The sequence below is a fragment of the Microcaecilia unicolor genome, chromosome 2 (genome assembly GCF_901765095.1).
Source record: "Microcaecilia unicolor chromosome 2, aMicUni1.1, whole genome shotgun sequence".
NCBI classification, from domain to species: domain Eukaryota; kingdom Metazoa; phylum Chordata; class Amphibia; order Gymnophiona; family Siphonopidae; genus Microcaecilia; species Microcaecilia unicolor.
In genome coordinates, this window is record NC_044032.1 from 212981132 (window position 1) to 212996533 (window position 15402).

Here is a 15402-nt window from a genome sequence, read left to right on the forward strand (position 1 = left end):
ATCCAGTCCTTGGGACACATCCAACCAGTCAGGTTTTCAAGATATCCATAATGATATTCATGACATAGATTTGCATATAGTGGAGGTAATGCATGCAGATTTATCTCATACATATTCATTGTGGATATCCTGAAATCCTGACTGGCTAGGAGGGGCATAATCGAATGGGGCGCCCAAGTTTTCCTGAGGATGTCCTCCAGGATGTGAAACCCGTATTATTGAAACAAGATGGGCGGCCATCTTTCGTTTTGATAATATGGTCGAGGACGCCCAAATCTCCACATTTAGGTTGACCTTAGAGATGGTCGTCCCTGATTTTCGGCGATAATGGAAACCGAGGACGCCCATCTGAGAAACAACCAAATCCAAGCCATTTGGTTATGGGAGGAGCCAGCATTCGTAGTGCACTGGTCCCCCTCCTATGCCAGGATACCAACCGGGCACCCTAGGTGGCACTGCAATGGACTTCAGAAACTGGGGGAGTAAGGGGAGGTCATCCCCGATTCCCTCTGGTGGTTATCTGGTCAGTTCGGGCACCTTTTTGAGGCTTGGTAGCAAGAAAAAATGGACCAAGTAAAGTCGGCCAAGTGCTCGTCAGGGACACCCTTCTTTTTTCCATTATCGGCCGAGGACGCCCATGTGTTAGGCACGCCCCAGACCTGCCTTCGCAACGCTGCCGACACGCCCCCGTGAACTTTGGTCGTCCCTTTGACGGAAAGCAGTTGAGGGCGCCTAAAATCGGCTTTCGATTATGCCGATTTGGGCGACCCTGAGAGAAGGACGCCCATCTCCCGATTTGTGTCGAAAGATGGGCTCCCTTCTCTTTCAAAAATAAGCCTGTAGGCGTCCCAAGGACTGGGTTGAGAACCCCTGCTGCAGAGGGTGCAAATATGGAAGGGTGCAAAATTTACTCCTAGCTCAACATCTTCTTTCATTGGAAGTGGCAAGGTGGGTGGGGTGGGAGGCACCTGTGGGCAAGTCACATAAGGTGCAAGTATAGCTTGATAGTCCTGGATGGGAGCGTACAAGATGATGTTGTTTGTTGAGGTTTTTCAGATTCTTTGATTTCATTTTTCCCCCTTGATTAAGAATGTCTTCTCCTTTTCATTCTCCATTCTGATCTTCCAATAGGTGACAGTTTAGAGTGCAAATTCTGAAGATGGGCATAATCTCACTATGGGTCTGCTGCCTTGTACAAGTGTGACACCTAGTGGCATGACTGAGAATAATGCAAGCTCTACTTCCAATCAATGGTTTAAAGTAGCGGAGCTAAATTTCAGGAGCATGCTAACTGCTTTGGGTTTCAGACTGTTCATGATCAATACACAAGATATGTATTTTATAGCCATTTATCCAATTCTCAGAGCTAATGTAGGCAGATATTTGTCATACATATTCAGAATGGATGGCCTGAGAATCTGGCTGGTTAGGAAACTGCTGAGGACCACTTACACTTACAAGTGCTGTACTTGTAAAAAGAGGCTAGGAGAAAAAGGAATGAGTTTGAAGGTTAAATACACTGGTGATACACTTGCAGACCACATTTATTGCATATATTTGTAAAACGTATGCTGTGTTAGAACATGATATGTTTTTTAAAAGGCATTACTGTGGCATTTCTTGTCATTTAGTTTATATTCTGTGGGATTATCTCTCCATATACATAGTGTATGCATATAGTTTATTTATAGTTACCACTTGACTCGGATCAACCCTCAGAGACCAATGTACATTTGGTTTTGCCCTATGGTTTCTACAGATTCATAATCTTGCCTCTGGTAGAGAAACTCCCTCAATCTTGTATCTGTTCACTTCTTCTGAGCCTTGTTATTACCCACCTAGATTATTGTAACTCACTGTGTATTAGATTTCCCCTATACTCCTTCAAGTACCTACAACCAATTCAGTCAACAGTCATTAAACTTCTCCACTGTGCACAACACTTTTACAGAGTCACTCTGCTCCTCCAGGCTGAATGTTGGCTCCCAATCTCAGCCCATATAAGATTCAAAATCTTGACGCTGGTCTACAAGGGTCGTCTGCCCAAAGCTCTAGATTACATTAATACACTTCTGTTACATAGGCCTGAAACTCTGGAAGTTCATTCCACCCAGAGGCGTAGCCAAGGGTGGGCTCGGGTCACCTTGGGCTCAGGCCCACCCAGTAGCAGCACACCTATGAAGTGTCTGGCAGGAGTCCCCAAGCCCTACCAGCCAAAAAACTCCCAACAACTGTCCCTTCATATCTTGTAAATAGCAGATCTTCGCCTGCAGCGACTGATACATGCTGTTCGCACCTGTCCTACAGCCTTCCCTCTGATATATTCCTGCCTATGCAGAAACAGGAAGTTGCATCAGAGGGAAGGCTGTGGGGCCAACATGAGCAGTGTGTATTAGTTGCTGCTCACTGCCGGTGAAAATCTGCTTCTTAAAAGGTATGCGGGGGAGGAGGGATGTTTGAGAGACCATATGGCATGCAGGCAAGAGAGGGAGAGAGACCAAATCACTTGTCGGACAGGGTGGAGTTCTTCTGCCCACCCATGTTGGGCCCAGGCCCACCCAAAATTGGGTGCCTGGCTACGCCCCTGATTCCACCAGCCATTTGCCTAGACCATGTTACGCTAAGTTTAAAACTCATCTTTCCAAGAAATCTTTGGCTCACTGTCCTAATGCAAACTACATAGATGTCATCCATTGGCCTTTTGCAGTATATTAAAGATCTATAATTAAATAAACACACTAGAACTACAAGTTCATAGATGCCATGGGGCAAACCAGAACTGGATCAGCCTTTCAGGGTAGACCTGGATTAGAAGGCAATTTTAAATGTATTCTTTATTATGTATTCTTTATTATATTTGTTATTGTATAATATTTAGCCCCCCAAAATCTGTGGTCCCTCACTGAGTGGAGATTACTCTGGAGAGAGACCCCGTGGTACATATTTCATGGTGCATAGCACTGTTCTAATCAAGGAATACAAGGGTTCTTAGACGGGACGAGCTAGGGCTGGGAGGCCATTAACCCATGGGATCACTCACTCTGCCACTCGCTTCCACAGATTCACAAATCAGTCAAGGTTTTGTTCTGAACCATGGAAGTTTCACTTAAAGGGATTTATTTATTTCCAGTGATTTTTTTGTAGGAAAAAAGGTACCAGTACTCATTATAGATAACCTTGGGGTGGGGTCAGAATCTGACTCCGCCCCTTCAGTAGTCACACCCACAGTAGCCACACACCTGTTTATATGCGCCATGGCTAGTAAAAGAGATCACTGAAAATATTACACCAGTATAGAAGAAAAATAGCTTGTCATTTTTTCTATTATAAATTATTTCTATAAACTGGTACAGCTCCAGTACACCCAAAATGGCACAAACCAAATTAGCACAACAGACCAGGAATTAGGAGAACAGTCTTGTCAAATATGAAACACAATACGTTATCAAAATATCAGAACCTAACTAACATCCCTATTCAGACACTTGGCCTTGCAGTCACACATGTAGAACAGATAGCCCCTCTTCAAATACAGGCAAAAATTAACCTGAAATCCTAAGAAGCTAAACTCTGCATGAAGCACACTACCAGAAAGAAACATGTTAACTCCTATACAGTGTAAAGTAAGACAGGTATAAATTCTCAAATTGGACATATTTCAAACACTAAAATGAAAATAAAATTATTTTTCTACTTTTGTTGTCTGGTGACTTTGTTCTTCTGATCATGTTGGTCCCAGTCTCTGATTCTGCTGCTCTCTATCTGTTCTCTTGACTCTGTTTCCAGGGCTTCCTGTCCATGTATTTCTTTACTTTCCTCCTTTCTTCTTTTCTTGCCCAACATCCATAAGTAAAAACTGAGTCCTCCGCAGACTTGACTGGAAGAGTTAGAGTGGATCTGGCTTTTGACTATTTTCACCATCCATGTGCAGTTTTTCTCCTCTCGCTCCTTTCCCTCATCTCCATCCATGTGCATCTTCTTCTTTTCTCTTCCTTCCCCTCCATCTGTATCCAGCATTTCTCCTCTCTCCCATCCCTTGCATCCATGTGCAGCATTTTTATCCTCCCCTCCATCCCTGTGCATCTCCTTCCTCTCTCTTCCCTCTCCTCCGTCCATGTCCAGCGATTCTCCTCTCTTCCCTGTCCACCCCTCCATCCATCCATGTCCAGCAATTCTACTTTCTCTCCTGCTTTCCTCTCCATCCATGTCTAGGTGAAGATGTGATTCCATGTGCCCCAATGAATGGAGAGTTTAATTGTACTTTCAATATTTATAATACCAGGCTTCCCAAGGCAGATTACAACAACAGTTAAGATGAACCCATGAAGAAACAGGTTATCCTCATCCTCACTGAAATTTTGCCATCTGTATTGTATAGGACTGTGTAGAAAAATGAGCACAAAATACAGAGTTTATAACTGCTGTTTATTTATATCTACATATGGGAAGCTTTCAAATAAATTAAAAAGCTGTCCAATAAGTTAAAAAATAATCTTTTCTCCTCCACCTTTGAAGGCACTAGAACAGCTTTAAACTTTTTACAGATTGAACCAGGCATAGGCAGTCCCTTATCAATTTGCTATTGTTTTCAATAGCGTTTGGAATTGTTTTGGGTGAAGCAGTGTGATAGGCTCACCCCATCAACCATCTCCCGCTTTTCTAACCTCCACTCCAGAGTCCAGGATGTTTCTCTCCTGCGCCCCTCCCCACACCCTGTGCCCGGGTCAAATTAACATTTCCTCCCTTCCCACGTCTCTCTTCTGCGCCCCCTTCCTTGCCAGCATCGCTAAACATTTCCTCATGCATCCCCCCTACCATGTACATTTCGAAATGATTTTCCCTCTCTGAGCGGCTAACAGCAGCAGCGTTCCACCTTCAGCTGCCTGCTCCGCGTGATCTCAGGAGTCCTTCTCTCTGCCGCGCTGCTCTCCGCCCCCTTTGCTGTAACTTCCTGTTTCCGCAGGGGCGCAGCAGAGAGAAAGAAAGATTCCTGGGCTGATGCAGGACAGGTAGCTGAATGTGAAACGCTGCTTCTGTTAGTGCTCCGAAGTTGAATGGGGATGGGGGTCGGGAAAGAAGCTTAGGACAGCTACTGTTGGTGGCAGAGGCAGCAGCAGCGGGGGGAAAGAGAGAGCAGCTTAAAGTCAGGACAAGTTTAAAAAGGTGCCAGTACACCGTACCGGAACAAAAAAAGCCCTGTTTATTTTAGTTGTTAGGTTTTATTTACTGCCTTTTTGAAGGAATTCACTTAAGGGGGGTATACAGCAAGAATAAGTCAAACATAAGCAATAGACAATTACAGCAGTAAAAATATTCCAAATAAGAATACATATATGGTATAGTATGCTTTATTACAAAGTCAACACAATATTAATAAAAAATATTTTAATAGACAGCATAGGGTGTAAGCAAAGATGGAACATACAGTGGGGGAAATAAGTATTTGATCCCTTGCTGATTTTGTAAGTTTGCCCACTGACAAAGACATGAGCAGCCCATAATTGAAGGGTAGGTTATTGGTAACAGTGAGAGATAGCACATCACAAATTAAATCCGGAAAATCACATTGTGGAAAGTATATGAATTTATTTGCATTCTGCAGAGGGAAATAAGTATTTGATCCCCCACCAACCAGTAAGAGATCTGGCCCCTACAGACCAGGTAGATGCTCCAAATCAACTCGTTACCTGCATGACAGACAGCTGTCGGCAATGGTCACCTGTATGAAAGACACCTGTCCACAGACTCAGTGAATCAGTCAGACTCTAACCTCTACAAAATGGCCAAGAGCAAGGAGCTGTCTAAGGATGTCAGGGACAAAATCATACACCTGCACAAGGCTGGAATGGGCTACAAAACCATCAGTAAGACGCTGGGCGAGAAGGAGACAACTGTTGGTGCCATAGTAAGAAAATGGAAGAAGTACAAAATGACTGTCAATCGACAAAGATCTGGGGCTCCACGCAAAATCTCACCTCGTGGGGTATCCTTGATCATGAGGAAGGTTAGAAATCAGCCTACAACTACAAGGGGGGAACTTGTCAATGATCTCAAGGCAGCTGGGACCACTGTCACCACGAAAACCATTGGTAACACATTACGACATAACGGATTGCAATCCTGCAGTGCCCGCAAGGTCCCCCTGCTCCGGAAGGCACATGTGACGGCCCGTCTGAAGTTTGCCAGTGAACACCTGGATGATGCCGAGAGTGATTGGGAGAAGGTGCTGTGGTCAGATGAGACAAAAATTGAGCTCTTTGGCATGAACTCAACTCGCCGTGTTTGGAGGAAGAGAAATGCTGCCTATGACCCAAAGAACACCGTCCCCACTGTCAAGCATGGAGGTGGAAATGTTATGTTTTGGGGGTGTTTCTCTGCTAAGGGCACAGGACTACTTCACCGCATCAATGGGAGAATGGATGGGGCCATGTACCGTACAATTCTGAGTGACAACCTCCTTCCCTCCGCCAGGGCCTTAAAAATGGGTCGTGGCTGGGTCTTCCAGCACGACAATGACCCAAAACATACAGCCAAGGCAACAAAGGAGTGGCTCAGGAAGAAGCACATTAGGGTCATGGAGTGGCCTAGCCAGTCACCAGACCTTAATCCCATTGAAAACTTATGGAGGGAGCTGAAGCTGCGAGTTGCCAAGCGACAGCCCAGAACTCTTAATGATTTAGAGATGATCTGCAAAGAGGAGTGGACCAAAATTCCTCCTGACATGTGTGCAAACCTCATCATCAACTACAGAAGACGTCTGACCGCTGTGCTTGCCAACAAGGGTTTTGCCACCAAGTATTAGGTCTTGTTTGCCAGAGGGATTAAATACTTATTTCCCTCTGCAGAATGCAAATAAATTCATATACTTTCCACAATGTGATTTTCCGGATTTAATTTGTGATGTGCTATCTCTCACTGTTACCAATAACCTACCCTTCAATTATGGGCTGCTCATGTCTTTGTCAGTGGGCAAACTTACAAAATCAGCAAGGGATCAAATACTTATTTCCCCCACTGTATATCAACTGGGGAATCCAGGTTCCTCTATATTCTTTAGGATTTATAAATTGCAAATCACAGGCAAAGAGATTTGAAGTTAGCTAATGCTTTTTTTTTTTCAGTTTTAGCTCAAATTGAGTTACATTCAGGTACTTTTCTGTTCCCAGAAGGCTTACAGTTTGTTTGTACCTGAGGCAGTGGAGGGTTAAGTGACTTGCCCAAGATCACAAGAAGCTACAGTGGGATTTGAACCCTACTTCCCTAGTTCTCAGCCTGCTATTTTAACAATTAGGCCATTTCTTCACTACATGCACATCATCCCTTCAACCCTGGCCCTCTTGGATCCACCTCCAGTCTGACACCTTGCAGTTTCTGGACACTAGTCTTAGATGTGGTGGCAGGCACTTCTCTCCTGTACAGCCTCCTCCTTGTCTCGGCTTCTTGGGTTATGCTCTGAATCCTCCTCATCCAGGTCTCCTCTTACCCCTGCCTCCTTAATATATTTGAGCAGTACTAGGGTGTTGGCATAGCCAGCTAGAGACATAACACATGTGGTGGTGCAATGATATAGCAAGCCAAAGACAGGAGACTACCTCTGGGCTTCATATTTATAACATTTTTCCGTCCAATATGAGAACTCCTTCTACCATTACCTCACTTGTAAGCAGAACCCTTCCAGTTTTGGAAAGTACTGAGTGGCGTAAAAAGGTCATATCCAGTTCAAAACTTTCCCCCCTATATTAACCTAGAATGGTCAACTAAGTCAAAGGCTGCTGAAAACATCCACCAATAAAAGTAGTACCTCAGCACCCTTTGACAGATGACGCAAAAATTAAAATCCTCCAAAAAGATTAGTTTGACTCTCTACAATTTTATCCATAAATTTTGAGATCCAAGGCTGATTAGCCACAGGCTTATAATTTGCACATATCCTTGGATTCTTCTCTGTTCCTTTCAGTATCCATCTAATTACAGATTTTTTCACTCAGTGAACCAGCCAATGATATTCAATGGCAGTTAACCAGGCAGTGCTGCTGAATATTGATACTGACCAGCCATTTTTGAAGTGGGCTGGAGAGGGGCATTCCAAGGGTGGTGTCTGGAAGGAGCTAGCAGCTATGCAGGTGCTGGAAATGTTCCACGCTGTGCCCATATAGCTAAGCAACCAAATAAGACCATGTGAAAAGTAATTCTAACTTGGATCGCTTAGCTATGTGGGTGCTGGCACTGAATATCGGCCGGCACCCGCACAGTTGTCAATTGGGCCGAAGCTCATTGCTCCACCTCCCGCCCACTCCGGTGCACTTCTGATCCCTCCTCCTGCTCTTCCAAAGCAGCTCTCTGAACCCTCCTCCCACCCCTAAAGTGGCTCAAACTCCTCTCCTTCCCCCAAGTGGCTTCAATCCTTATCCCACCCCCTGATGTGGCACTGAACCCACCCCACCAAAGTGACTCCAATCCATCTCTCCCACCACCTAAAGTGGCTCCGATCCTCCCTCCCCATGAAGCATTTCTGAATGCCCTCCCACAACCGAGGACCTCCAATCCCCCCATCTAATCTCCTGAACACCAGAAAGAGCCCTTGGGCCTACTTACAGCCCTTGGTGGTCTAGTGGACCTAGGGGCAGGAGTGAACCCATTCACACCTTCCCCTCTCAGTTCCTTTTTCATAATGGCCGCTGCAACTTTTAACAGTAGTCTTTAAAATTGGAGGTGCAGTGAAGATTCACAACAATGAGTATGTGTATGTCTCATGATGATAGTGCAGGAAGGGGAGTGAAAGGGAGTTGGCAGGATTTTAAATAACGTCCAAATGCTGCACAGTCTTAATTCTTCTATTTCAGTATATGGTAAGAGACTAGATGACAGCAGACAGAGACCAACTGACCTTTCCAGTCTGCACAGTTAAAATTGTGGTTTGCACTGATAAGGATATATCTTAGCTACCAGTCGTAATGCCTCCACTGCTTGCAAGGATGTCTTGTTTTTGTTAATATTATCTTAATTGTGCCCATGTAGGCAAACAAGTCAATCATCTGTATAGCACAGTTGCCTTTTTGTTTTGTCTGATGTGGAATATATTTTAAACTAGACAATCCTTTATAATGAGACGGGGGAAGGGAGGTGAAATAGATGATGATGGTTAGATCTTATTAAGATGGAATTGCATATATACCAACAGCAAATGTTTGAGGTATATTTAATAACCCAGTGATTAGCTGCATATATCCTTTGAGACTCACAGGTATAGAGAAAAGCAGTATTTAATTTAAAAAGATTTGGCAGGGGAATGAACAGCAGCAGCAATCTGCTGAAAGCTCTCTTGTCTTTCTGGTTGGCTTCTATAGATGTGGTCCAGACTTTAGAGGGGTGAGTTCCCTTATTTTTCACGTGGGGGGGGGGGGGGGGGGACGGTCAAACTTTGATCAAAATGAATACAAGATAGATTTCCAGACTTTCTACTGTACTTACATAAAACAAAATTTTCCTTATGTAATTCCAGAGGTCAGACCCCAGCAGTTGCTGAATTTAACTTACTTCTAAAAGCACATTCTTTGGAAACCTATGGTGTTGACCCTCATCCTTGCAAGGTAACACGGTAGTTCTTTTTATTGGTATAAAAGATTTCTGAATCATATGCTTTGTCTATACCCTTGATTTTGGTCACTACTTTGCTCCCTTGGCAGACATGGCATAGCAGCTAGAATAGGATGTAGTTTCCAAGTTCAAGGCAAAAGCAGGGGCACAGAGAAAGTTCTGTTAATATCTTTAATTTGGGGATCACTGTTTTTCATTATTACAAACATGTGTACACTGTTTCTTTTTCAAAGAAAAGTCATGTATTGAGGGAAGAGGTGGGTTTTGTAATTATAAGAGTAGTGCAAAGCGGCTGGGGGGGGGGGCGCTTGTAGGAGATTTCAATGTAAATTGGAGACCACCTGGTATAGTGTTAACAATGAGAGGAGAAGTTTTGGATGCCTTGTACAGAGCATTCCTTAGCCATTAGCTGAAAAGTCCACTCCAACGGAAAGCTGTACCAGCCAAATGGGGCAGTGTCACTGAGCTCATGGTAGGGGAAAGATTAGGGTCTAATGATGACAGACCTAGACTGAACCATATGTAGAGACCCTAGGGTTCTGTTTCATATAGGAATTCAGAAACCTCCTAGTGCTGTAATGGATTTTGACTTTTACATATCCACAGAGCTTCTGAGATGAGAGGCTGGTTCTCCTGCCAGTCATTGACAATGATAGGAGGAAACACCTCTTGGATAAAAATCCAGCTCCAATCTGAAACCCTTGTCTTTGGCTCCCGTTTCCCTGGCCACTGCACCATTAACTTAAGGGAAGAGGGTCTCTGGCTAACATAGCCACTGCGCTGGAGAGGGAAGGAGTGGAAGCAGTTACAGAGCCTGGTGTGCTGCTGTACTAGGCAGAGGTGGCAGATGGCACGGGGAACCAACTGTTACGTCCCTCACCTGTTCGACACTCCTCCTGGCTAAGTCATTCTGCAGCTCCATCCAAAAGGGACAAGGTTCAGTCTTAAGGGTCTGTTTCAGTTTCCTAAGTCTGGCAGCCATCATCCGGCTTGGAGCAAGAGCGGCAGCCATCTTGTCTAAATGAGAACAGGATGGAAGGAACTCCATATCTGGTCATGGGAGGATCTCCTATGGGGGCTGCCATGTTGGATTCACCTGAGTTTGGTTTGCTCTGATTGCTTCACTATTTAAAGCACTGCCTCCAGGTCTTCTTTGCTTCGGCCTCAGTTGTTCTGAGGAGTTGCTGTCGGAGTGCTGTTTGCCAGCTATCTTCTGTTCCTGATTTCCTGTGTACCGGACTTTGGCTAGTTTCTTGGATTTCGCTTGTTTGCTGCCTGCCTTGACCCTGGACTGATTTTTGACTATTCTTGCCTTTTTGGAGTTCTGGTGCTGGACTGTGTCTGTTTCCTGCCATCCTGGTCAGCGGCTGTGCAACCCCGCCGGTTCCAGAAGTCCTGGTGGCCACCTGCAGCTGAGAGCTCAACTCTCGGTGAACGGTGGTTGCTTCCCAGGTGAAGCTAGGGGTTGTCTGACTGCCTGACCGAGTACGGCTTCACTCCATCTCAGCCGTGCTCAGTCGGGGCACAGGGGCTCACTACTACCGGGTCATAACACCAACCCACCACCACATTCTTCCAAGGAAGAAAAACTGTAAGATTAAGCCTGAAGGAACAGTAAGGGACTAGCAGACAGACCCTGAAGATCTATAAGGATAAAGAAAAAAAGTAGCAGCATCCCAGAGTAGACACAGACATTGTGACTAAAGGCTCACAAGGCCCTGAAGAAATTAATAAGAGACTTATAGAGAAGCTTTCCTCTAAGGAAGGAGCCCCCAGAGAGTAAAGCTGTAAAAGAGACTTCTACCAGGCACTCTAGCACAGCATTTTTTATTTATTTATTTTTTTTGTTATATTTGTACCCCGCGCTTTCCCACTCATGGCAGGCTCAATGCGGCTTACATGGGGCAATGGAGGGTTAAGTGACTTGCCCAGAGTCACAAGGAGCTGCCTGTGCCTGAAGTGGGAATCGAACTCAGTTCCTCAGTTCCCCAGGACCAAAGTCCACCACCCTAACCACTAGGCCACTCCTCCACGGTCAAGAGCAGGGCTTGTAGGAATCCCCTCCAACTCTGAGGGGATCCCGCAAGAATCCCCTCCAGGTCTGCAGTGATCCTATGGGGATGGAGATAGTTCTGGCAGGGTTCTTTTGGGAGTGTACGAGCCTCTTAGTCACCTCCTACTTACCCAGGGTCCTCCAAGATGTCTAAGTACCGCTTCCTTCGTTCAGTAATTCAGTGCAGTTGCCCTTGTTAGCTGCCCGAGATGATGCAGCAAGGCTCACTGACACACACACAGGCCAGCAGCATCAGGCCTCTTCTACTGGCATTTGCATGTGCAAACCTCCATGTGCAGCTGGCCCTTTCATGTGCCAGTATGAGCCTTACTGCAACAGACTGGGCAGAGAGCAAGTGCGGCTGCACTGAATTATTGAAGTGAGGACTCGGAGGACTTTCTGCATAGTACCAGTTAATCAGTGGCGTAGCACACATTTAGCGGTAGCTAGTGGGGATCCCAAGCTCCACCAGCTGAAGACTTCCACCTGATGGAAATGAAAATGCTACTCTCTACGATACCAGCACTTGCATATTAGTTTTCAGCGCATGCGTGCTGCAGACTGCCAAGGTGGAAAGAAGCGTTTTCCTGCCGGCTGAGATTTTATTTTCGTGGGGGTGGGGGTGGGGGGGGGGGGAGAGAACACTTGGTGCCCACCCACTTCTTGCCTAGGCCCACCCAAAATCTGTTTTCTGGCCACACCCCTGCAGTTAATCATGGATTGCCATTAAAGCGGTGTGAAAATAATGCACTGGGAGTTATAAGATTGGCATTGATGTTGATCACATAAATACCTCCCCCCACCCCCAAATAGCCCCCACACTTTGGAATGCACTCCCTGAAAGTGTTCACTTAACACAAGACTATCTCTACATCAGGAAGCAGGTGAAAGCTTGGCTCTTCAACCTGACCTTTAATGGAAGAAGTAGCTGACTTGCTAAACACACACACAAGGAGTGACACCAGCTGCACATACTATATCAGGATAAGTTTATCCACTCCTACCCTAGCTAAGATAATATTCAAGCACCTTTCTGACCTCATGTGCAACTTTCTTTAAATTAGGCCCCTTACTTTCTTACTCCTGTTACTCAATCTTATCTATCTATATGTTCTATCTTTGCTTACACCCTATGCTGTCTATTTAAATGTTTTATTATGTATTGTGTTAACGTAATTTAGCATACTGTTCCATATTTAGTATTATTTGAATATTTTTACTGCTGTAATTGTCTATTGCTTGTGTTTAACTTATTCTTGCTATACACTGCCTTGAGTGAATTCCTTTAAAAAGGCGGTAAATAAATCCTAATAAATAAATAGACTATTCCTTGATAAATCTTTTCAAAAAGTTTTAAAAATATAAAATCAAATTTTTAAACAGGTCAAAAGTAGGGGAAAACTTTGAACAAAACCTGTGAGTTATGCTTTCCAAGTCTGAGACAAGATTGTTTTGCCTGAGGCTTTACTTTCCTGCAACTTCTGTAATTAAAAGATTTGACAAGAAAATCATATGCAAACAAAAAATAAATGTTGCAAGACTTATGTCCAATTCTTAATTTTAGTCCCCAAAGATCAGACAACCTTGCTTATACAAATACAGTGCAATCCGCTTAAGTGCAAGGGTCTGGGACCAAAGAAATACATGCAGTTAACCGGAGCATGCACTTAACCGTTGTGACCCAAAGAAGCTTGACATCTGATAAACATATGTACAGTACTGTTTATTATACGTACAGTATACAGTCTCTGTTGGGCTTACTTGAAGTAATCAGTCATAGTCCTCTGTACACTCTTGTGTCTGTGAGTTCCATAGACTACGTCTGCCAGACGGTAAAAACTGTCATAGCACTGACATCCAGTGGCTTCCAGATAGGCCCGCGCGGTGTTGAGACTCTCCAGTGCTCTTGCAAAAGTGACAGGAGGTTGTTGAATTTCGTCAGCATGTGCCTCACTGCTCATTTCATCATCTGTTGCATCATCAGCCGTTGCCTGCGTGTAGGCGCATATCTTGACATCAGTGCTGTCGTCAGCTGTTTGTAGATCGTAATCAACAGCTACATAGTAATGAAACTCCTCTTCAGTAACACCGGCTGGGATGTCAGTAGCCTGTTCATCTGACGCGTTTGCAACAGCTGCATCTGTTTCGTCCCTCTCCACATCTTTAACAAAGCTTGCCCGCTTGTAGCAGTTCATAATGGTTGCCTGTGTAACATGATTCCAGGCTTCTTTCTGCATATGTAGGGAATCCAACAGTGATAGATTACGAGCCAGTTCAACAGCACGTTTATCCTTGCCAGTCTGGTCATCCATAACGCTCATCAGACGACGTAGCACAATAGCCCGATAATGTTGTTTGAAATTGGCTATTATGCCCTGATCCATAGGTTAGATCCGAGAGGTAGTGTTTGGTAGCAGGAAGACCACCTTGACGTTAGACAGCCTGACATCATCACTGTGTGCAGCACAATTATCACAAAGCAACAAAATCTGACGCTTTTGTGCCCACATTCTAGTGTCTAACTTCTTTAGCCACTGCTTCCAAATTTCCCGTCATCCATGAATTTGCGTTAGCCCGGTATGACACAGGAAGTCGCTTAACATTCTTGAAGCAACGGGGCTGTTTGCTCTTTCCAATGATGAGTGGTTCCAACTTCTCACTCCCATCCATATTGTAGCAAAGGAGGTCGTCAGTCAGTCCTTCGATGTTTTACTTCCTGTAGTTTTGGCTTGTTTGAATGCAAGTGTTTCATCAGGAATCGCTCGCCAGTAGAGACCGTTTTCGTCAGCATTGAAAATGTCATGAGGTGCAAACTCGTTCAAGATGGTAGGAAGAACTGAAACAACCCAATTTTCAGCACCAAAGTCATCAACATCTTGTTTTTCACCATGCTGTTTGTTTAATTTTATGTTGTTCCTCTCCTTCTACCTTTCCAACCATTCAACAGTGGCTTTGAATTCAGTTAGTCCAAGACTTTCAGCTAGCTGATTAGCTTTCTACATAAGCAGTGGACCACTGACAGGAAACTGGCTGCTCCTGACTTGAGAAAACCACCGAAGAAGAGCTTCTTCTACATCCTCAGCTTTTCCCGCCTGTTTATGTTTCCGGTGTGGATTTGTATTGTTTTGCCAGTCTTCCAGAAGCTGATCTTTCTGCTTCAAGATACATGAAATTTGACTGGGATTGACACCATATTCTTTAGCAATAGATGCTTGACTTTGTTTTCAAATTTTTTAAGAACCTCTATTTGTTCCAGTGTTAAAGTCTTACAGTTGTGTGATGATGACGACGACATCAGTGTACACTCTAAGAACTTTCGCTTATTCTGCCTGTGGCAGTTAACCAATGAGATTTCAAATTTATCACCCCTTTGTCATGTGCCAATCGGCTTCCATATTCCGTGCGTGCGCTTATGCGGAGTCTTTCCTGCAGAGGAGCGGTCTTAAACCATGCATATAAGCGAATCTTGCACTTGTCAGTGGTGTACTAAACCGAAGTTTGTCCCCATAGAAATTGATGGCGCCAAAAACAGGACCAAAGTACGGCATGCAGTTAAACAGAGCATGCGCTTATCCGACGTGCACTTAAATGGAGTGCACTGTATTTTTCTGGGAATTTGTTCCCTTCTTGAACTTGCAGGAGATTGAACCCTGGTTTATGCAAAAGATGGGCTACTTGGAAACTGGGGAATCAAACAGATCTGCAGGCTTCTTCCACTTTGATTTACTTTTTTTAAATGTCACATATAAACA

The 15402-nt window shown here is 44.5% G+C and overlaps 1 protein-coding gene across 2 annotated transcripts in view; it reads left to right on the forward strand.

The window, feature by feature from the left end:
- The window catches only part of FRMD3 (FERM domain containing 3), a 396218-nt gene that overhangs the window by 303856 nt on the left and 76960 nt on the right, over nucleotides 1-15402 (forward strand). For both annotated transcript variants that reach the window (XM_030193696.1, XM_030193697.1), the window contains exon 7: nucleotides 9503-9590. In XM_030193696.1, coding sequence (XP_030049556.1) covers nucleotides 9503-9590 — 88 coding nt within the window. The remainder of the gene's footprint in view (nucleotides 1-9502; nucleotides 9591-15402) is intronic.